At 37.9% G+C, this 23,702-nt stretch overlaps 1 protein-coding gene and 2 pseudogenes across 1 annotated transcript; 2 read left to right on the forward strand and 1 right to left on the reverse strand.

The window, feature by feature from the left end:
• Positions 1-23,702, reverse strand: part of LOC120162215 — a 28,697-nt pseudogene that overhangs the window by 1,826 nt on the left and 3,169 nt on the right.
• LOC120161484 lies at positions 882-1,941 on the forward strand (annotated as a pseudogene).
• On the forward strand, positions 17,033-17,902 carry LOC120161485 (bifunctional riboflavin biosynthesis protein RIBA 1, chloroplastic-like). Its single transcript, XM_039171717.1, has one exon. The coding sequence runs from the start codon at positions 17,033-17,035 to the stop codon at positions 17,900-17,902; it is 870 nt and encodes a 289-aa protein (XP_039027648.1).

A 23,702-nucleotide genomic window follows, 5' to 3' on the forward strand; every position in this document is an offset into this window, starting at 1 on the left:
CTCTTATTATAAGGTATTATTATAATAAATCTCTCGCTTATTAAAGTTTACAAAATAATCGTTTAATTATAGGTGTTATTTTATTAAGTTCTTCGATTATTAAAAAGTTATAAAATAATTATTCAACTATTAATATGATTTAAACTCGTTCTTTTTCATAAAAAAATAAAGGTCGCTTAAGCTAAATAATAACCTATTAACTGAGATATAATAAAATCATATTTTAATAATATTTATGGGTACTCTCTTTGCTTTCAAGCATTGGTTCAAGACATAATATTTCAACCACTAACTCGATGACATAATATAAATAGAGATTTAATCCACAATTACAACTCACACAATTATAGAATCAAATTTTAACATATCTCGATGAGCATGTTAATGTCTAGCTCAAACAATCACTAATTTTTTTGCAAAAATAATGAATTTGGAATATATGAATAATTGAATTATTATATTATAACTTTTAATAATTAATAGATTTAACAAAACAATATATTATAATTGAAAGATTATCTTATAACTTTTAATAATTGAAAACTCAATAAAATAACACTTAAGACCATTTATGTAATTTATCTTTAAAAAAAATCACCGACCATTTATCCTAATTAAAACTGCTTCATGTTAGAAAAGCAACTAAGATTTTTATTTCTGTTTTGTATTCTTTCTCCTCTTTAAAACTTTTAATTTCAAAATTGTCCACGTATTAACGAGAATAAAAAGAGAAATTCATGAAAAATACCAAGGGTGCTTTGGTAAATTGAGAATCCGCGAGAGGCCTTGGTTCATTAAATATCCCTTTCAAATTTCCAAGGCCAAACACAAGAATCAGAGAGGGCTAGTTAGTTCATTAAGTTAATTAATTTCCAGCAATTATGTTAATTTATCAGGATCTTTTTACAGGTAACTGAGTTCTATTATTAGGATTTTATTTGTTATATCTGAAAATTCTGTGTTTCTTATGAAAAGAACATGATATTTCAGGGAAAAAAGTTCTTTTGGGGGGTTTAATCCGTATGGTTGAATTCTAAATTTGGTTATTGTTGACGAATTTCAGGCGATGAACTCCTCTCAGATTCCTTTTCCATGCAAGGAAATTGAGAATGGAATGTTATGGGAAGTAGAAGGGAAGGTTTGAATCTTTTCCTTCTTCATTATTTCGTTTATGCTTGAAGATGTGTTGATCTTATATTCTATGGATTATTTACTTATATTTCTTTTAGGGTACACGATAGAGTTTTAAACATTGATGCCAAAAAACACTAAAGTCTTCCGATTCCAACCTGCAGTGTGTTACTTGTTTATGTTTGCTATGTTTTCTACAAGTTACGACCAACATGACGTGGCTTTTATAATTGCAGTGGGTTGTGCAAGGAGCCGTCAATGTAGATATTGGTGCAAATTAACCCTTCGGCAGAAGAGATGAAAGCGTCGACGATCAAGCTGTAAAGATTGTAGACGTTGTCGACACTTTCAGTCTTCAGGTGTTTAACGAACGCTGCTATGGATTCATGATTTATATACGGATATTTTACCGTAATCGCCGTGTCTTCAATTTGTAGGAGCAACCTGCTTTCGACAAGAAGCAGTTTGTAACCTTCATGAAAAGGTACATAAAGAACTTGACGCCCAAACTAGAGGCAGAGAGGCAAGAGTCGTTCAAGAAGAACATAGAGGGGGCAACCAAATATTTGATTTCGAAACTTAAAGATCTTCAATTGTATGCAACTCTCATCCATCGTCTCGGATTTCATCATATGCGATTTTACTCGTTTTTCTTTGATTTGCGTTTGCAGTTTCGTGGGGGAAAGCATGCATGATGATGGTAGCTTAGTGTTTGCGTATTACAAAGATGGCGCCACCGATCCCACCTTCCTCTACTTCGCCTACGGGTTGAAGGAAGTGAAACCGACATTGCCATTGCTGGACTTGTAAACTTATTTAGGGTTACTCTTATAATATATGTACGCTTCTCAAGGTGCTTAAAGTTGGGGTTTACTACTATGATAGTTTTACATGTTTTTTTTAGGCTATGAAGATATATTTTAAAACTTTCTGATCGACTGATATTATGTAAACTGAACAGAAATCTTCTGCCCCTCTTTGTGCCCCACTAATAATATTTTGACACGTGTATTTTTATGAGAAAAGCGCCTCAGTGACCAAAATTCCCATATAATATACGATTTTAACTAACTTTTTTTGGATTTGCCAAAATGACCAACAAAATCGCAATGCGATCGCTAATTCGCAACGCGATCTCCATTATCGCAAATTCGCGTTGCATTTCGCGTTGCGATAGTTGAAAATCGCGTTGCGATGGCCTACAGTGTCGTTGCGATTTTCCCAATTCGTAATGCGAATAAGTAAATCGCAACACGAATTGGAAAATCGCAATGCGATACTGACTATCGCAATGCGATACTTACTATCGCAATGCGATAATACAAAATCGCAACGAGATACTGACTTTCGCAACGCGATTCTGACTTTCGCAACACGATAATACATAATCGCAATGCGATTTTCAAAGCGCCATTAGTATCCTGGCCAAGTATTTTATTTTTAAATTGCAAACACGAATATTAATATATTGGAACACTGAACCGTCCACAATATATCCCGTAATCGCAACTCATAACCTAAAACCTAAAATCACAACTCAGTCCCATCTCCATCTCTCACTCTCTCACCCATCTCCGACGAAATCCATCCCCATCTCCGGCGAAATCCGTCTATCTCCATCTCTCAGAGCCACCCTCACAATCAGAAATGGAAAATCAACCAAATCAACCAACGAGGGTTAGTTTTTTTTAATTATTTTCTTTTTGAAATTTTTGTATTATTATTAGGTTTTTCATATTGAAATTGATGATAAGTTTACTGGTAATTTCAATAATAGATTAACAATTTCACTTAGATTTCTTATTAAATCAACCGAGAATCACAACGCGAAATGCAAATCGCAACGCGATTTTAGTTTCGCGTTGCGATTCTCTCGTTGCAATAATCAAATTCGCGTTGCGATAGTCATTTTCGTGTTGCGATTTTCATTTTTAGAAACTATTATTCTTCTGCAAATTGAAACTTGAATGAATTGCATTACTTCAACCAAAAAACAAAAACAAATACGAAATTCACAGTGTTGCAAATTTAAGTTTGAAGAATAAACTACTACTCTTTATGTTTATTATTGTTTTTGGTATATCTTCACAGTGTAGTTTTTGGTATATCTAACTTAGTATGTTTATTATTTTTGTGGAACTTTTATTCGGCTCAATTGACCTTAAGAAATAAAGTCAGCCTGGCCAAAACAATTGCGTCGAAGCTTTCACCTGCACAAAGAAAAATGTTTGAGGATACATGCTTCGGGCCATGGCTGAAAGTACAACATCCCGGTGGAGATGCGATGTTGACACACTTGTTTCTTCAAACCATGACTAGCGATCTACCAGAGACTATACAATGCCGTGATGAAGAGATATGATTTGATTTTCCACCGGCGTATACGTGTTTTGGGCGGGAGGAGTTTTGCTTAATCACCGGTCTACACTTCGGACACGATGATGTAGGTCAGTACACTAGACACATTACCCGCCCATCATGGCTATCCCGGGTTTTTCTTGAGCTAGAGAGGCCGAATCTACACGTAGAAGACCTGACAAGATTGTTGAATAAGAAAGATGGTTTTACTCGGATGGATGACGTCGACGTTGTCCGAGTATGCCTTCTAATTCTTTTGCATGCCGGCTTTTTAGGCAGAGATGCCAGACAACCTATTCCAAATGATCTAATCAAATTGGTAGAAGACCTAAATGCGTGGAACCTGTTTCCGTGGGGCTCGTATTTATGGAAAGCTACATGAAATAAGTTATCGTCTGCCTTGGATGATCGAAAAAGTTTGCATGGCGATGGTTCCAAATACACTTTGACAGGCTTTATTTGGGCCTTTAAGGTAAGAATTTTTATATAATGTTTCCAAAATTATAAGTAATTATTTAACAATTACTAATGTTTGTTATTATATTGTTTGTAGATTTGGATATTTGAGGCCTTTCCCGCCATGAAGACATATGCAATAAAAACTTCAAATGATATTCCCAGGGCTATTTCCTGGAAGAGGAAACGGACCTTGCAATGGGAAGATTTACTACGGTATACGACAATAAATAATGTAAGTTAACATAAATACTACCATATGTTTATAAACAAGTTATTACTAGTACACGTTTAACTTTGTTTGAGCTTTTATATTGTTAGGAGGCCAACACTCCTCTACAGAGGCTGACACCCACGGAAGCTGAGCTTGCCACTGATTGGTGGCAAGCTAGTAAGCGTTTTTTTGATGGAACGGTTGATGAGCAGCCTCCACTTCGGGAGCCATCACCTCGCCCAGAGCTATCACCTCACCCAGAGCCATCATCTGATCGACCCGACTATACACCTCCACAACGACAACCATCACCTATTATGTCATATCATCGAGCCTCTTCTCCACCATCACCGCAAGATAGGCGACCGGCAAAGATGCCACGACGTTTATCTCCCTGTTCTCCACCTCCACCTCAACGGGATGAGTTAAGGGAGTTACGTTATGAGGTCAATGCCTTGCGTGAGGAGGTCGGTACTTTACGCAAAGATGATGGTGCATGGCGTGTTAAGGTGTCTACATTATGCGGTGAGGTAGCCGCTCTACGTGAGATGGTAGCATCGTTGCAGAATGAGGTTCATACTCTACGCAACGAGGTAAGTTTAAGATTTTTCATACTCGTAATTCATTCGGTTGCTGCCAATACTGCTAAACTATTTTTGTTAGTATTTGTTTTGGTTTTGTTTTTGTCTTTTGGTTGAAGTAATGCAATCCATTCAAGTTTCAATTTGCAGAAGAAGAATAGTTTACTTGAGCAACACGAAAATGACTATCGCAACGCAGAAATGGCTATCGCAATGCGAAATGAAAATCACAACGACAAAATCGCAATGCGAAATGAAATCGCAACGACAAAATCGCAACGCGAAATAAAAATCGCAATGCGATTTGTGTTTCGCGTTGCGATTTCATTTCGCATTGCGATTTTGTCGTTGCGATTTTCATTTCGCGTTGCGATTTTCATTTCGCATTGCGATAGCCATTTCCGCGTTGCGATAGTCATTTTCGCGTTGCGATTTTAACTTTCGTGTTGCGAAAGTAAACTATTCTTCTTCTGGAATGTTTATATATATTATCCTTTTAAATGTTTATATAAGTGTTTACTTCTGGAATGTTATCTGAGCATTTTGTGAACTATGATAGAATAATGTCTTGGGTGAATACAATGCTAGTTTGAAACATATTTGTCTTTGTTTAATATCATGTCTGTTTATTTACTGATTTATGTATTAATTTTTTTTAGCGGCCCGATAAGGTGGATGCTTTACGTCGGGTTTTCCTTGCACGGCGGAGTTCACGCATCAGACGGCGTGGACGTGCTATTACGTCTCCGTTCACCCCAATGGTGCGAAGACTCCGCAAGAAGAAGCCCGACTCACATGTCATCCCTCAAGAGTCCCCTCCAATCGTTCAAGAGGCCCCTATCCTCCCTCAAGAGTCCCCCCCACCGTTCAAGAGGCCACTGTCATCGTTGAAGAGGTCCCTCTCACCATTCCAGAGCTCGATTCACATGGGGTAATATATCGAAGTATTGAGAAACCCCCACCGGTTCCGGACATGATGGATAAGAGATGGCTCTCGTATGAGTTACCGGCTAGTACCCTTCCGGTATCTGAAGTGGAGAGGAGACAACTACCGGAAACAATTGTGGATAATACCCTTTGGGCTAAGACCGCAGTTGATTTTTATCTACATGAGCGGAGCCAAGGGTGTTACACTGACATAAGCAAACTCAACGATGAAATGTTTTTGTTGCTTGATCGGTCTTGGTGGGGTGTGCTATTAGGGGTTGAAGACAGTGGCTATTTCGATGGGGAGGTAAGTATTATATTTGTCTTATATATGATTTTGATTAATTTTTTTAAAAATTAATGTAATTCACTAATATATGTATTTTTTTGTAAAACAGCATATCGATGTGTGGGTGTCACGTCTACTAATAATAAGGAAGCTTAGGAAAAATAAAAAAAATTCACGTTATACAATAATGCCGGCGACTTTTCACGCAGTTCACTTGAAGAATCAACGAGATGAATCATTTTCGTTGGGCAACGGACAAGCTAAACTTTATCCTGCATGGTGGGATGTCGATACGGTTAGTGTTTATTTTTTAAATTTTTTAAAGGTGTTCATAAATAAGTGCGTAAATAAATGAATTATTACTTATGATTGCAGGTGTTTATCCCTGTTTTGGAACGTCGTCATTGGCTTCTCGTCCAACTTCAGCTCCCATCCCTGAAGATAATAGTGTATGACAGCATGATAAATTACATATCACTGTCTGATTTGAGAGATATGATCAAGGGATGGAGCTCTCATTTGGCTAAATTCTTGGATGGGTTTAATTATTGGACTCATTCTGGACACAAGAAGCCAAAGAAGTTCAATGTCACAGTTGTCAGAGACGAGACCGCGCCACAACAATCGCTGGGAGCCAGAGGGGATTGTGGTCCTCTCGTATGCTTGTGCTTGGCGCGTTTGACGACGGGAAGCACAGAGTTTCTACCTCCCACCGATAGAGATAGAGCTGCAGTAGACTTGTGGTTTCGACATTATATGGCTAGAGCAATATATTCGAGACGCTGCCTACCTGCATCCGCCTTATGAAAGTGTCCATTGTTAATTGGTAAGTCAAATGCAAGTTTTGTTAACATATATACTCCTTTTGGTTTGAAAATGTTTGGTTAAGTACCTAGAATTCAATAATTTGTTGTTTGTAGGTTTTAGATGTGTAGGAAGTCTTGTTTGAGCAAATGTTTAGTTTCTGCAGGTTAATCCTTAAGTGAGCTGCGTGAAATGGATGTACGGGGTCACAAAGTTGTTGATTCATTGATTCAAATATTTATGAAGAAATAAGAATTATTATTATTTTTTTATTGTTTAATTGATTTGTAAAAGATGATTTGTAAATGTTGATTTGTTTAATTGATGTGTACATAATTCTTATTTGTGCTTGTTTAATTGATTGAAATGTAATAGTTGATTTGTTGATTTTCAATTTGCATTATGTTGAAGGCAAAACAGACTATCGCAACACGAAACTGACTATCGCAACGAGAAAATCGCAATGCGAAATGAAAATCGCAATGCGAAATGAAAATCGCAACGAGAAAATCGCAATGCGATTTTCATTTCGCATTGCGATTTTCTAGTTGCGATAGCCATTTTCGCGTTGCGATTTTTCATTTCGAATTGCGATAGCCATTTTCGCGTTGCGATTTCCCCGTTGCGATAGTCAAATGAATGTCTAATAAGTGATAACAACTGAACAGATCATAGCAATGTTCAAACTCAAGTTACTAATACATGCCTAACTGAAAATGTTAAAAGTGCACACATAAAATACACATAATACAACGTTTGCATTTAAAAATCACCTAAGTTAACAGTCCCAAAAGGTGAAGCCGGTTGTGATTGGGATTTTGAAGATGATTGCGATTTTCAGAATCTCGTTGCGAAAGTCAGAATCTCGTTGCGATTTTGTATTATCTCGTTGCGATAGTCAGTATCGCATTGCGATTTTCCAAATTCGCATTGCGATTTACTTATTCGTATTGCGAATTAGGAAAATCGCAACGCGATACTTACTTTCGCAACGAGATAATACAGAATCGCAATGCGATTTTCAAAGTTCGCAATAGGTTTTAGTTTCGCAACACAAATTTTTTGTGTATATATCTACGCAGAAGCAACAACTCATAACCTAAATCCCTAAATCGCAACTCATTCCATCTCCATCTATCACTCTCTCCGGCGACATCCGTTCCTACATCCTTCCCCATCCGGCAACAGGTCTTAGTTTCGCAGCTCGTTTATTTAGTAAATTAATTTACAACCATGAAATCATCTAATGTTGATCATGTTTGGATAGATTTGTGTTTTAGAGGGTCATGAGAGAATGTTCATGGTGTTTTACAATATATGCCTTTACCCATGAATCTTCAACTAAAACTGTCATTAAAAAAGTTAACTTATGAAACTCTAATGTTACGTGTTTCAAAGAAATTGAATTTAGAGCCCCTAAGTGGATTTAGGCTATCTTATCAGAGGAATGGTAAAGTTTATTTGTTAACCGACAATGAAGATGTTGAACGATTCATTGCTTACATTAGTGTTTCAAGTGATGATGTTACATTGTATGTTGTTGAACCTAGAAGTAGTATTGTTGGGTCAGTAGCGGGTAGTAATCAACTAAGTTTTTCTCAAAACCTACAACCTTTCTCTAATCCAAATCCCAATCAACTTTCAGCACCAAATTCCGGTTTTCGTATTGACCAATTAGACGATGATGAGCCAAGAGAAAAAATTGTGAGTACTAGTCAGTATTCAAAATTTGATCTTGGTCAATACTCGGACTTTGATATTGGTCAATACTCGGATTTTGATGATGTTTCAGAAGAAGAAACAGACCCTGCGTGTAATGATTTTGATATTGGTCAATACCCGAATTTTGATGATGAAACAACCATTGCCGAGGAAGATGTTGTTGATGATAATGAGGAGGAAGTGGAGGCTGTGAATGAACATGTTGAACATCCATTCTGTAATTCATATAATCCTGAAGAAGAAAAAGAAGAAGAAAAAGTCCCCGAAGAAAAGAAAATGCCACGGGAGTATAACTGGAATATGCCAGAATTACTTCAGATACCGGAAGAAGAGTTGGTAAAGAAAGCAGTTGATTGTTACACAAAAGTTATTCGTATCAAGAAAGATGATTGTTTTGATACAAAGGAAGACTTGAAGATAGCTTTGTATACGAAATGTGTGGAAGATGGCTATCAACTAAAAGTTAACAAATCAAGCAAAGATCGTTTCGAAACAAGGTGTATGATTGACAAAAACTGTACGTGGCGTATGATTGCAAAGAGGATAAAAGATTGTGAAATGTTTCAAGTTAGGACTTTTATTGATAAACATACATGTTCAAGAACCCAAGTTTTTCCTAACCATAGACAGGCAAACAAAAAGGTGTTGGGTGGTTTTCTGGCTGAGTTAATGTTTTTGAATGGCAGGGTATATCGAGGACATGAAATTATGACTGACATGAATGCTCGGTTCAAGATTAGTATATCATATTCTCAAGCTTGGAGAGCCAAATGTTATGCCTTGGAATTGTTGAGGGGGTCGCCAGAAGCATCGTTTGCCCAACTGCCGGCTTATTGTCACAATTTAAAGCTGAAAAATCCTGGGTCGGTAACTCATATCAAAACAGATAGAGATGGACGCTTTGAGTTGCTGTTTATCGCCATTTGTACTGCGGTTAGTAAATCAATATAATTCTGTTGACTCATTTCTGTTAGTTACATGCATTTCACATTTAAATGATTATATTTCTTGTGTATATTATTTTGTAGATTCGTTCGTTTATTACTTGCATGCGCCCAGTTATTATAGTTGATGGAGCACATTTGAAAGGTCGATACCTTGGAGTAAACTTATTAGCAGTAGCCATAGATGCTAACAATGGGATATTGCCAATAGCTTACGGGGTTGGCAAATCTGAAACATCTGATTCATGGACATGGTTTATGGGGCATCTTAGGGATTGCATAGGTCCTATTAGCAATCTGACAATCATATCCGATAGGGCAAACTCAATTGACAACGCTGTTAGAAGGTGTTTCCCAGATGCTTTTCATGGACTTTGTGGTGTTCATTTGTATAGAAATCTAAAATCAAGGTCTGCTGGTATAAAAAAACACAAATGGACATACTGGAATGCTGTAAAAGCTTATCGGGAAGTGGATTTCAATAAGCATATAAACTATTTAAGACGTGTTTTGCCTCAGTGTGCTCAAACACTAGAAGATGTCAGGTTTGAAAGTTGGTCAAGAGTACATCAACTTGGAGCAAGATATGGTTTTATGACGTCTAATAGTGCAGAATCAATCAACGCTCTAAGTCGTCATTCCCCGGAAATTACCCATTACTATGTTAATGGAGTTTTTTTCGAGCCTCTATTCAACAGTGGTACTACAAGAAAAGAAACCATGCAGGTATTATTTCTTTGAATTCGTAACTTATCATATATTTTACTAAGTATTATTTATTTAAATTTACAGGAACATTGGAACATCGTGTTACACCATGGACTGAAAAAAAGATAACGAAACGTATTGTGAAGTCAACGTCATGGAGAGTTGAACCATGTTCAAACACTTTGTTTGAAGTACTAGATAATAACTTAAATGGGCTTGTCGATCTAAATGCAAGGACGTGTAGTTGTATGAAATGGAAAACATCTGGTTATCCGTGTGGCCATGTTATAAAAGTTGCTCTTCATCTAAACCAAGATGATTCAAGCACATACGCTATGGATTGCTACACTACAGAAGTATATCGACAGACTTATGCCGAGATTGTCTACCCTATTCCACATCCTTCTGAGTGGGACATACCAGATGACTTACAAACAGTTTTGCCACCAGCCATGGACAGAAGGCTACCTGGCCGACCAAAAAGTCACGATCGTATACCGTCTAAGGGTGAAGAGAAGAAGAGATCGACATGTAGTCGGTGCAAGGGAAGTGGTCATACAAGGTTGACATGTGGATCACCAGTGCCATCACAATCATCTTTTTCTCTACCAAAATATGGATCATCATCAAAATCAAAAGCTCATATGGTGTCAAGAAAAAGGCAATCAAAATCGCAATCATCTTTAAAATCCCAATCACAACTGGCTTCACCTTTTGGGACTGTTAACTTAGGTGATTTTTAAATGTAAACGTTGTATTATGTAGATTTTATGTGTGAACTTTTAACATTTTCAGTTAAGCATGTATTAGTAACTTGAGTTTGAAAATTGCTATGATATGTTCAGTTGTTATCACTTAATAGGCAATCATCTTAATATCTATCGCAACGCGGAAATTACTATCGCAATGCGAAATGAAAATCACAACGAGAGAATCGCAATGCGAAATGAAAATCGCAACGCTAATTTCGCAATGCGAAATGAAAATCGCAACGAGGGAATCGCAATGCGAAATGAAAATCGCAACGCGAATTTAATTTCGCGTTGCGATTCTCTCATTGCGATTTTCATTTCGCGTTGCGAATCTCTCGTTGCGATTTTCATTTCGCATTGCGATAGTACTTTTTTTACCTTCAACATAATGCAGATTGAAATCAACAAAATCAACCATTACATTTCAATCAATTAAACAAGCACAAATAAGAATTATATTAACATCAATTAAACAAATCAACTTTTACAAATCACCTTTTACAAATCAATTAAACAATCAAAAAATAAGCAATAATTATTAGAGAAAATAACACTTCTACTATTGAATCAACTTTTGCAGCCATACATCATTTTCACGCAGCTCACTTCTGAGATTAACCTGCATAAACCAAACATTTTCTCAAACAACACTTTCTACACATCTAAAACCTACAAACAGCAAATTATTGAATTCTAGGTACTTAACCAAATATTTTCAAACCACAAGCCTATAAACATACCAATTGTTTATGACATTTTTATAACGCGGATGCATGTAGGCAGCGTCTCGTATATATCGATCTAGCCATATAATGTCGAAACCACAAGCCTACTGCAGCTCTATCTATATCGGTGGGAGGTAGATACTTTATACTTCCTGTGATCAAACGGTCGAACGCCAAGCATACGAGAGGACCACAAACCCCTCTGGGTCTTTTCGTTTGTTGTGGTGCGGTCTCGTCTCTTCTAACTGTAATATTGAGCTTCTTTGGCTTCTTGTTTCCAGAACGAGTCCAATAATTTATCGCATCCAAGAATTTAGCCAAATAAGAGCTCCATACCTTAATAATATCTCTTAAATCAGCCAATGATATGTAATTTATCATGTTGTCATATACTATTGCCTTAAGGGATGAGATCTGAAGCTCGACGAGAAGTCAATGGTTACGTTCTAAAACAGGGATAAACACCTGTAATCATAAGTAATAATTCATTCATTTGCACACTTATTTATGAATACTTTTAAACTCAATCTAAAATAAACACTAACCTTATCGACCTCCCACCATGCAGGATAAAGTTTAGCTTGTCTATTGCCCAACGCAAATGATTCATCTCGTTGATTCTTCAAGTGAACGGCATTAAAAGACGTCGACATAATTATATATCGTGTATTTCTTTTATTTTCCTTAAGTTTCCTAATTATTAGAAGGCGTGACACTCACGCATCGATATGCTGTTTTACAAAAAAAGACATATATTAGTAACTTACATAAATTTACAAAAAAATAATCAAATTAAAATATAAGAAAAATATAAGACTTATCCCTCCATCGAAATAGCCATTGTCTTCGACCCCTAATAATACAACCCACCAAGACCGATCAAGCAACAAATAGATATCATCATTGAGCTTGCATATGTCAGTCAAACACCCCTGGCTTCGCTCATGTAGATAAAAATCAACTGCGATCTTAGCCCAAAGGGTGTTATCCAGAATTGTGTCTGGTAGTTGTTTCCTCTCCACTTCAGATACCGATATGGTACTGGCCGGTAACTCATACGAGAGCCAACTTGAATCCATCATGTCCGGCACGTCAGAGGGTTTCTCAAGAATCTTATATATGACGTCATGTGAATCGGGCTCTTGAATGGTGGGAGAGACCTCTTCAACGATGACAGTGGCCTCTTGAACGGTGGGAGGGGACTCTCGAGGAATGATAGGGGCCTCTTCAACGATATGAGTGGACTCTTGAGGGATGACAGTAGCCTCTTGAACGGTGGGAGGGGACTCTCGAGGAATGATAGGGGCCTCTTCAACGATAGGAGTGGACTCTTGAGGAATGACAGGCGAGTCGGGCTTCTTCTTGCGGTGTCTTCGCACTATTGGGGTATACGGAGACTTAATAGCATGTGCACGCCGTCTGATGCGTGAACTCTGTCGTGCAAGAAAAACCCGACGTAAAGCATCCACCTTATCGATCCGCTAAATAATTAAATACAAATATCAGTAAATAAACAGACATGATATTTAAACAGTGAAAACAAAGATAAATATATTTCAAACTTTCAACCAAAAGATAAAACAAATACAAATATTAACTTCACAGTGTTAAAGAATACACAGTTTAGCAGAATTAGCAGCAACCGAATAAATTTACTTCAACCAAAAGACAAAACAAAAAGACAAATACTAACTTCACAGTATTAATAAACAGTTTAGCAGTATTGACAGCAACCGAATAAATTTACTAAACAATCTAAGTGAAATAGTTAATTTAAGTGAAATTACGAGTAAATTTATCATCAAGTTAAATATGAAAAATCTTAAACTTACCTCATTACGTAGAGTATGAACCTCATTCTGCAACGATACTACCATCTCACGTAGAGCGACAACCTCACCACGTAAAGTAGACACCTCCACACGCCATGCACCATCGTTATCGAGTAGAGTACCGATCTCCTCACGCAAGGCATAGACCTCATCACGTAACTCCCTTGACTCATCTCGTGGAGGTGGAGAACAGGGAGATAGAAGTCGTGGCATCTTTGCCGGTCACCTATCATGAGGTGATGATGGAGAAGAGGCTCGATGATGTGACGGGATAGGTGATGGCTCTCGTTGTAGAGGTGTATAGTCGGGTCGATCAGGTGATGGCTCTGGGTGAGGTGATGGCTCTCGAAGTGGAGGAAGTGGAGGCTGCTCATCATTCGTGCCATCAAGAAAACGCTGACTAGCTTGCCACCAATCAGTGGCAAGCTCAGCCTTCGTGGGTGTCAATCTAATTAATGGAATGTTGGCCTCCTAAAAATATAAAAACTCAAACAAAGTTAAACGTCTACTATTAATAACTTGTTTATATATGATAGTATTTGTGTTAACTTACATTATTTATTGTCGCATATGATATTAAGTCTTCCTAATCCAACAAACGTTTCCTCTTCCAGGAAATAGCCCTGGGAATATCATTTGAAGTTTTTATTGCATATGTCTTCATGGCGGGAAAGGCCTCGAATATCCAAATCTACAAACAATATAATAACAAACATTAGTAATTGTTAAATAATTAATTATAATTTTGAAAACATTATATAGAAATTCTTACCTTAAAGGCCCAAACAAAGTCTGACAAAGTGTATTTCGACCCATCGCCCCGCAAACTTTTGCGGTCATCAAAGGCAGACGACAACTTAGTCCATGTAGCTTTTCATATATACGAACCCCACGGAAACAGATTCCATGCATTTAGGTCATCTACCAATAATATTAGCTCCTGAGGAATAGGTTGTCTGGCCTCTCTGCCTAAAAAGCCGACATACAAAAGTAGTAGAAGGCATACTCGGACAACATCGACGTCATTCATTCGAGTAAAACCATCTTTCTTATTAAACAATTTCTTCATGTCGTCGACGTGTAAGTTCGACTTCTCTATTGACTCATCAGGAAAAACCCTGGATAACCATGATGGGCGGGTGATATGACGAGTGTACCAGCCTACATCATCGTGTCCGAATCATAGACCAGTGATTAAGCAGAACTCCTTCCGCCCAAAACAAATATACGCCGGTGGAAAATGAAACCATATCTCTTCCTCACCACGTTGTATACTGTCGGTAGATCTCTAGTCATGGTCTGAAGCCACAAATAGATCAAATTAGCATCTCCACCCGGATGCTGTACTCTTAGCCATGGCCCGAAGCAGGTTTCCTCAAACAATTTTCTTTGTGCAGGTGAAAGCTTCGAAGCAATTATAGTGGCTAGGCTAACTTTATTCCTTAATGTCAATGAAGCCGAAAAAAATTTCTACAAAAACAATAAACATACCAAGTTAGATATACCAAAAACTACACTGTTAAGATATACCAAAAACAATAAACATAAATAGTAGTTTATTCTTGAAACTAAAATTTGCAACACTGTTTTGTCTTTTGGTTGAAAAGAAAATCGCAACGAGATAATGAGAATCGCAACGCGAAATGACTATCGCAACGAGAGAATCGCAACGCGAAATGAAAATCGCAACGCGAAATGAAAATCGCAACGAGAGAATCGCAATGCGATTTTGGTTTCGCGTTGCGATTTTTATTTTCCGTTGCGATTCTCTCGTTGCGATAGTTATTTCCGCATTACGATTTTCATTCTCGAAACTATTCTTCTTCTGCATTACTTCAACCAAAAGACAAAACAAAGACAAATACTAACTTCACAGGCTAAACAGTTTAACAGTATTGGCAGCAATCGAATGAATTTAATAAGAAATCTAAGTGAAATGGTTAATCTATTATTGAAATTACCATTAAACTTATCATCAATCTCAATATGAAAAACCTAAAATAATGCAAAAATTTCAAAATAAAAATAAAACAAAACTAACCCTCGGAGGTTGATTTTCCATTTCTGAATGATTGTGAGGGATTTTTGACTGTGAATGGTTGTGAGGGATTTCGCCGGCGATGGAGACGGAAATCTTCGGAGATGGGGACAGATTTCACCGTAGAGAGTGAGAGATGGAGATGAGACTGAGTGTTGTGATTTTGGGTTTGAGGTTATGAGTTGCGATTATTGTGGACGGTTCAGTTTCTGATTTATTAAGAAAAAATTCGTGTTTGGAATTTGAAAAAAAAAATACGCGTTAATACGAATGGCGCTATGTAAATCGCGTTGCGAAAGTCAATATCTCGTTGCGATTTTGTATTATCGCATTGCGATAGTATCGCATTGCGATAGTCAGTATCGCATTCCCAATTCGCGTTGCGATTTACTTATTCGCATTGCAAATTGAGAAAATCGCAACGACACTGTAGATCATCGCAACGCGATTTCCAACTATCGCAACGCGAAATGCAACGCGAATTTGCGATAATGGAGATCGCGTTGCGAATTAGCGATCGCATTGCGATTTTGTTGGTCATTTTGGCAAATCCGAAAAAAGTTGGTTAAAATCGTATATTATGCATTTTTGGTCACTGAGGCGATTTTCTCTATTTTTATTTATATGGAAACACACAAACATCTTTTTAAAAAAATTACTTCCCTGATTTACTTCATCTTCTACATTCTACTATTACAGAAGGTTTTGGAAAAGATGTACATATATAAACCTTTCCAATCCCACTTTCACCCAGAAAATTAGTCGATTAAAAGTTATGTATTATCACTTTTAGCTCCCCAAGTGTAAACACATGAAGATTAAAACCATAGAACGAGGTCGATGAATCTTCCGAAAACATCGAGCTTGGATCACTTAAGTCTAACAGGTAAAACCTTGTGAATAAACTTTGCTTTGAATCTTCCTTCTTCGACTTGCTTTCCAGTTTCACAACACCCTTTAAACAACTCAAGAGGATGGATCTCAAAATAATCTTCATCACTGCCATCCCCCTCCCCCGAATCTACAAATTTAGTTCTATATACATGTTTGATTACTATCAATGCAACACGCGTGCATGAGGAGGCAGTTAGACTATTAGGATTGGTTATGATGAGGTTGTTAGTTTGTTAGACTGTTAGTGGAACTGATGAGAGTTTAATCTTCTTGTATAAATATAATGTACCAGCTGATATGAAGAATACAGTATACTTTCCTGTGTATATTCTCTATTACGCTCACTTCCTAATATGGTATCTTTCGCCAAAGTCCTGGGAATTTTAGTTTCACGCTTCTAAACTTTCTTTCTCTCTGATTCTTCACTCATGGTGCACAATGGGTCTAGTCAGCAAACTGCTGACTCAGTTGCCTTGGATTATACAACTTCCCGTTTATTCCATTAGTTTCTACAACTTCATGGTTGAAACCGCTGCTGACTCCACCACTTCGACCGTCACCTCCGTCGAGGCACCAACTCCTCAAGAAACCAAAAAGATCGCCGAGACGCATGTTCGATGGGCTGATTTGGAAGATGATGCTCCAGAAGAACCGAGCATGCTAGAGGAAGATCTAGAGAGACTGCAACTTCCTTTGATGGTGAATCAAAGAGAAAATGAAGAGAAACTCTGCACTACATTCAGAGTTACAGTGGATGCAAAACATGGTACTACAACTGGTGTATCAGCTCATGTTAGAGCAACAACAGTGTTGGCCCTTGCTTCTGGAGATTCCAAGCCAGAGGATTTCAACCGCCCGGGTCACATTTTCCCACTGAAGTACAGGGAAGGAAGGGTCCTGAAAAGGGCTTGGCATACTGAAGCTTCTGTTGATCTTACAGTGCTAGATGGGCTGGACCCTGTTGCAATTCTCTGTGAGGTTGTCGATGATAATGGATCCATGGCTAGATTACCAAAGCTTCATCAAATTGCTGAGTGGAACAACTTAAAAATCGTATCCATTGCTGATTTAATCAGATATAGGAGAAAGAGGGATAAATTAATTGATCTCGCTGGTGTGGCTTGGATACCAACTATATGGGGGCCATTCACGGCCTATTGTTACAAGTTAATATTGGATGGGATTGAGCATATAGCTATGGTTAAGGGTGAGATTGGAGATGGACAAGATATTCTTGTCAGGGTTCACACGGAATGCCTCACGGGAGACATATTTGGATCCACTAGATGCGACTGTGGGAATCAGCTTGGCCTTGCAATGAAACAGATCGAGGCTGCTGGCAGGGGTGTTTTGGTATACCTTCGTGGGCATGAAGGCATGGGAATCAGTTTGGGCCACAAGCTCCGTGCATATAATCTGCAGGACGCTGGTCACGATACAGTAGAAGCAAAAGAAGAGCTTGGGTTGCCTGTTGATTCAACATCATTTCGACCGCAAGGGAACTATGTTCAACTTACTTTGTGGTGATGTAGACCAAATGTTTCAATGATGTTGCTGGTGTTTGGTTTGTTTCACATTGTTGTTATAGAATAGGTTTTTCTTTTAGAATTTTTTGTTGAATGTTCATTCACATCAAAAGTTTGCATCGATTCAAGTCGAACGGAGGGAAGCATTGGTATTTCCGATACACTTCCGATTCAAATCGAATGGAAGAAAGCATCGGCACTTCCGATTCAAATCGAACAGAAGAAAGCATCGACACTTCCGATTCAAATCGAACGGAAGGAAGCATCGACACTTCCGATTCAAGTGAACGGAAGGAAGCATCGGCACTTCCGATTCAAGTCGAACGGAGGGAAGCATCGACACTTTCGATTCAAATCGAACGGAAGGAAGCATCGGCACTTCCGATTCAAATCGAACGAAAGGAAGCATTGGCACTTCCGATTCAAGTGTTCATCTTTTCATCAAGAAGGAAAAGTAGAGGGAATGTTAGATTGTAGTCAAAGAGGAGAAAAGAAAGAGTAGGGGGAATGTTAGATTACTATCAATGCAACACGTGTGCATGAGGAGGCAATTAGACTATTAGGATTGGTTATGCTGAGGTTGTTAGTTTGTTAGACGGTTAGTGGAGCTGATGAGAGTCTAATCTTCTTGTATAAATATAATGTACCAGTTGATATGAAGAATATAGTATACTTTCCTATGTATATTCTCTATTACGCTCACTTCCTAATAATACATGAATACAAGAGTTTGACATTGGCGTGTATATATATATATATATATCATTTTGATTAAGCTGGGAAACTGAGAAGATAAGTCCGCAAAAATTGGTTAATAAAATAATGACACCACTGCTCCCTTTGAATTTCTTTCTTATTTTTCATAAAAAGTCGAAAGTTTGTTTCTTGCATTTGTATGAAAATACAATCGAAAGCTGCTTGTTGTGCTTTTTCAGAATCAACTGCTAAGGTAACAATAACAATACAAAATCCTAAGGTGTGGGTTTATTTTATTGAATTGAAAAATGAGAATCATGTACTAATTTTGCTGAAAGAAAAAGAATACCATTCATCAGCTGGGGTACACTAAAATTTGTTGCGAATTGAACTTTTTTTTTTATTAATCAACCTGAAAATTCTTGATTTGTTTTGGAGTTTGTAAATAAAAGAGAGAATGTAGAAGATGAAGTTAAAAGAAAAGCAATTTTTTTTTAGAAATTTACATGTGTTGTCATAAAAATAAAAAACACGTGTCAAAATATTATTAGAGGGGCATAAAGAGGGACACATAGAGGTGGCAGAGGATTTTTGTTCCAGTAGTAGGGGGGTGCTTTGGCTAATGTAAAGAGGTATACGTTGTTGATGTAGCCAAGTTCAAATCCTTTTAAGATGTAGACTTGAAATTATCAAACACGACACAATTAAAATATTGATAAAAAATCAGTATAATTTAAATATTAATAAAAATTCAAAGACATTTGAGTATTGAGTGGTATTTTGATATTTCATTCACTTAACATATCTCAAGAATGTGTTGCTTTTAGAATCTTATGTAATACATATATATATATATATATATATATATATATAAATTTTAAAAATTTAACTGAATTAGAAATAAATAAAACTTTAAAAATAAAAAACATATTTTTTTATAAATTTCAAAATTTTTAATACATATAATATCTATGGCATGACATTCTCAGAAGAGTCGTGTAAAATTTTTGCAATGGAAAGGGATCAAATTACCATTTAACCCAATATTTAAATTTGATTATAATACAAGAAAGGAATAAAATTGATAAAGATGTGTTGAGATTTAGATCTTTCATCAGCCAAGATAATTTAGCTTTATCAGAAGATTTTAATAAGAAGTTTCGTGCATATTGCAATAATATACCAATCAGAGATGCGAAGAGTGCCCATACAAATGAAGAGAGTCTGGATGATCTGTTAACATGTTGGGCGAATTGAAAGAGTTCAACCCCCAGACCAATGACTGCAATCGGGGATATCAGGGGGTGAGCCCCTTTATCCTGTGTTTGCAACTGTTTTGTGATAGGGAAACGTAGGAATGCTACTATTATTTACGGGGTTGATTCCCCAATCCTCTGCTGCAAGTACCAACCATTTTGAAGCGGTAAGGGTAAAAGAATTGGATGTCCCAACTATTTTTTTTTGTGTGGCTAAAACAGCGTCGAGTATGACAAGATTCAAATAAAAGCATAGCAGTTTTTAAAAAGTAAAACACCATACAATTGAGCAGAGTCAAGCACGTTTATCAACATATTTCCCAAATATTTAGTGTTAATTAGAAAATAGTGAGAGAAGCTCCTCCTTCTCTCTAAAAAATCAGGCGTTGGTAAACATGGTGACAACAGTTATCATCTTCAATATCCCAGAGTTCATCATCAAGGTCTTTGGCCAATATTTGATAAATATGGCGAGGTGATTGATTCCTTCATCCCCGACAAAAGAAGCAAGGGAGGTAGTAGGTTTGGCTTTGTTCGTTTTACCATATTGGAGGACGCGAGGAAGGCTATCATCGGTGCTGATAGATCCTGGATTCATGGTAGTAAAATTAGAGTTTACATGGCGAGATTTTTACCTCGTGTAGCCTTCTGGAGGAAGAAGCTTTCTGGTCCAAATCCAGCCGAGAATAAGAGTAGAATGGAGGATGCTAGTCAGGCAGAGGAACCTATTGTTGGTGTTGTTGATGAGGATAAGCTTCTAACTCTTAGAGATAGCTTGGCCGGTTAGTGCAGAAAATTCATAAAAATGAATGATCTGGCTGATTTTATGCACAAGGCATCTTAGGACCGAAAATTATGAGGTTAAGCGGGCTAGCAATTTTAATTATACTTGAAGATGAAGAGAGTAGGGATTATACTCTTAATAATCAGATTGGGGCATTGAATAAATGCTTCGACAAAGTGGAAGTATGGTCGGAACAGCTTCAGTGCAGTAGTCGACAGGCTTGGTTATCGTGCAAAGGGATCCCTCCGTTTGCATGGAGTAATTCCACCTTCAGGAATATTGCAGGAAAATGGGGAGAGCTTATTTCCATTGAGGAAAGGGACTTTAAATCCCGGATTGTTTGACAGGGCTTTATTTCAGATCACCACGAACTACAAAGCTCAAGTGGATGAATCCTTCGATTTGAAAGTTGGGAATTGGTTTTTTACAGTTCATGTTTCAGAGTTTGAACCATGCTTCAGCCCAGAATCTGTCTGGGAAGAGCCGTATTCGATGGAAATGGAGGGTGCTTCCCCGTTATCTGCGATGGGAGAGTTAATTGATGTCTCCACTCAAAGGGAGGAAGTTCATGAAAAGGCTCAAGCGGTCTTAGATGACTCCCTTGCTGATGGTGGAGCGTGGCGTTCCTTGGCTAAGGAAGTTGATGAAGAACCTCGATTCGAAGAGGTCCGGGATATTGGAATTGTTCCCCAGACATCTTGTAATGGGGTAGCAGCGCATGCTTCAATTTGTCCGAGGAGTGGCACTTTGAATGTTTTGGAGGTTGATTGTAGGGAGCACGTGGTTCCCGAGTTGGAGTGTTCTGCTGCTATCGAAGTTCATGCGCACAATGTGTTGGAGGGTTGTGCTGCTATCGAAGTTCATGTGCACAATGTGTTGGAGGTTGTGCTGCTCTCGATAGTAATGCGCACAATAACTCTATTTTGTGTATTGAGGGCCCAAAGACCAAGGCTAGTGACGTGAGTATGGGTATTGTGGCTTTAAATAAAGAGAGGAATATTTCCATTGATTCAAGTGGAAAAGTCTTGTGTAGGGAGAACGTGGGATCTGAGGTGGAGGTGTGCGCTGTAAACGCGCATGCTTTCCCAAACGTGCCTAAAGAAGGGCTGTCGAAAAAGGGCATTGTGCCTTGCTTGGACGTGGTGGTTCACGAAAAGAGAGGGGCAGAAGAAGATAGCAAGAAAAGTTATGAGCATGCACGTGTTTTTGAGAGAAAGAATGATTATTCTATTCATTTCCCCATGTTGGTTGGACGTGTAGATTCAAAGGTGGTGGAGGATGAGTTTAATGTGGGCCTTACAAATAAGTGTGCATTCAAAAGATCTAAGGATTTTTTAATTGATTTCCCCATTTTGGAAGGGCGTCAGAAACTTAGAGCTTTGGAGGAGAGAAATGTTATTTTTAGTTCTCTCCGAATTTTACAAGAAAAATTTTCGGCTCACCAAAGGAAGCCTCGTTAAAGTCGAAGCAAGAGGACTCAGAGGAAGGTACATCGAGGGGAGTTTTTTCTGATCTTGAAGGCTTTAAGGTGGTTTTGATATCAGAACATTATGGTTGTAGTGTTAGATTCTGGATTATATGGATTGTATAACCTGTTTTATTTGACGTCTTTTTTAGTAGTATTGTGTTGTATTTTCGGGCCAAATTTTGGCTTTATGTATGGTTAGTATTTTAGAGCTGTTGGTAGATGTATATTTGGCAGTAAGGTATGGGCAGGGATTGAGATTGCTAGGTGGAGGATGGGCATCAGCCCCGGTTTGTGTGCTCGTGGAGCAGCAGGGCATGGGTGATGGGGAATCAAACTGCACGTGGGATGCAGGGATGCTGGGCTGTTGGGGCGCAGTAACATGGTATGAGCATCTGCCACCTTCACGTGGGTGGCATAAGCATTAGCTTGGGCAGAATTAAAATTGTTTACTGGGTGTTGTTTGGTATGTTTTGGGTTACTATTGTAAGGGGTTTGTTTGTTTTTAAACGTTATGTAATCTTTTGGTATTAATGAATTTTGAGGCACTCTTTTCCTCCCTCCGTTGATTAAGAAACACCAATTGGTGTTCCGTTAATCATGAGGGGCTTTTTTAACGAGACCTACACTTCCTATAAAAAAAACATATTCCCCAACAGCATTATGACATGTCCTTGACATTAGCACCATACCTTCTCTACTTTCGCTTGATACACTGTGATATGCTCTATGATTAAGCGTAGTAATTTAGGCTTGCCTTCTTCTTTGCTTGCACCTGAATGATACCTTCATTGAAATCTTCATGATTCACCTATAAAACACACCCAAACCATTTTACTTACACGCAGCTCCCATGGCTCAGTTATACACATGTTAAATCTAATACAAGCAAATACAAATATGCATGCATAAAGAAGTAATACCTAATAGATTCCTATTATGCCCGATGTGTGGGAAGGGGGAGGAGTCGATCTCACATCTGTTTTTGCATTGTGAGGTGGTTTGGGTTATGTGGTCTAGATTTTTGAGGGGCTGGAATGTTTCTTTTATGGTTCCTAAGAAGGTGATTGACTTCTTAATTTTGTGGGATGAGTTAATTCCGAGATCTACTATTTGGAAATTCATTTTTATTGCGGTGTTGTGGTCGGTTTGGAAATGTAGGAACGAGATTATTTTCCAGAAAGGGAAAGTGGATTCTACTCTGCTGTTCTTTCTTTCTAGATTTAGAACTGCTTTTTGGTTTGGGGTGAGATTCAAGGATATTAATATTCCTTTTGACTCTCTAGTTGGGGATTTAAAATTGGCAGACTCGATTGGAAGACAGAATCAGAGGTGTGATCCTACTTCTAGGTGGATACCTCCGCCGGAAGGTTTCATTAAACTTAATATTGATGGGGCAATGGTAAAGGGATGGGACAAAGGAGAAATTGGAGGTCTGATTAGGGATGACAGAGGGTTGAAACTAGGAATATTCTCTGAAAAAATTGGAGGAGGTCCGCCTATTCTTGCAGAGTTGTGGCGATCAAAAGAGGTTGCAGTCTCATCGAGGAGTTAGGATCTTTTCCAACTCAGAGGATTATTTTGGAGTCAGACTCGACTA

This window comes from Hibiscus syriacus, unplaced genomic scaffold (genome assembly GCF_006381635.1).
Source record: "Hibiscus syriacus cultivar Baekdansim isolate YM2019G1 unplaced genomic scaffold, ASM638163v2 tig00111402_pilon, whole genome shotgun sequence".
NCBI classification, from domain to species: domain Eukaryota; kingdom Viridiplantae; phylum Streptophyta; class Magnoliopsida; order Malvales; family Malvaceae; genus Hibiscus; species Hibiscus syriacus.

Bases quoted from the DNA above. Each gene is read 5' to 3' on its own strand.
- LOC120161485 (XM_039171717.1), top strand. From the start codon at position 17,033: ATGCTAGAGGAAGATCTAGAGAGACTGCAACTTCCTTTGATGGTGAAT.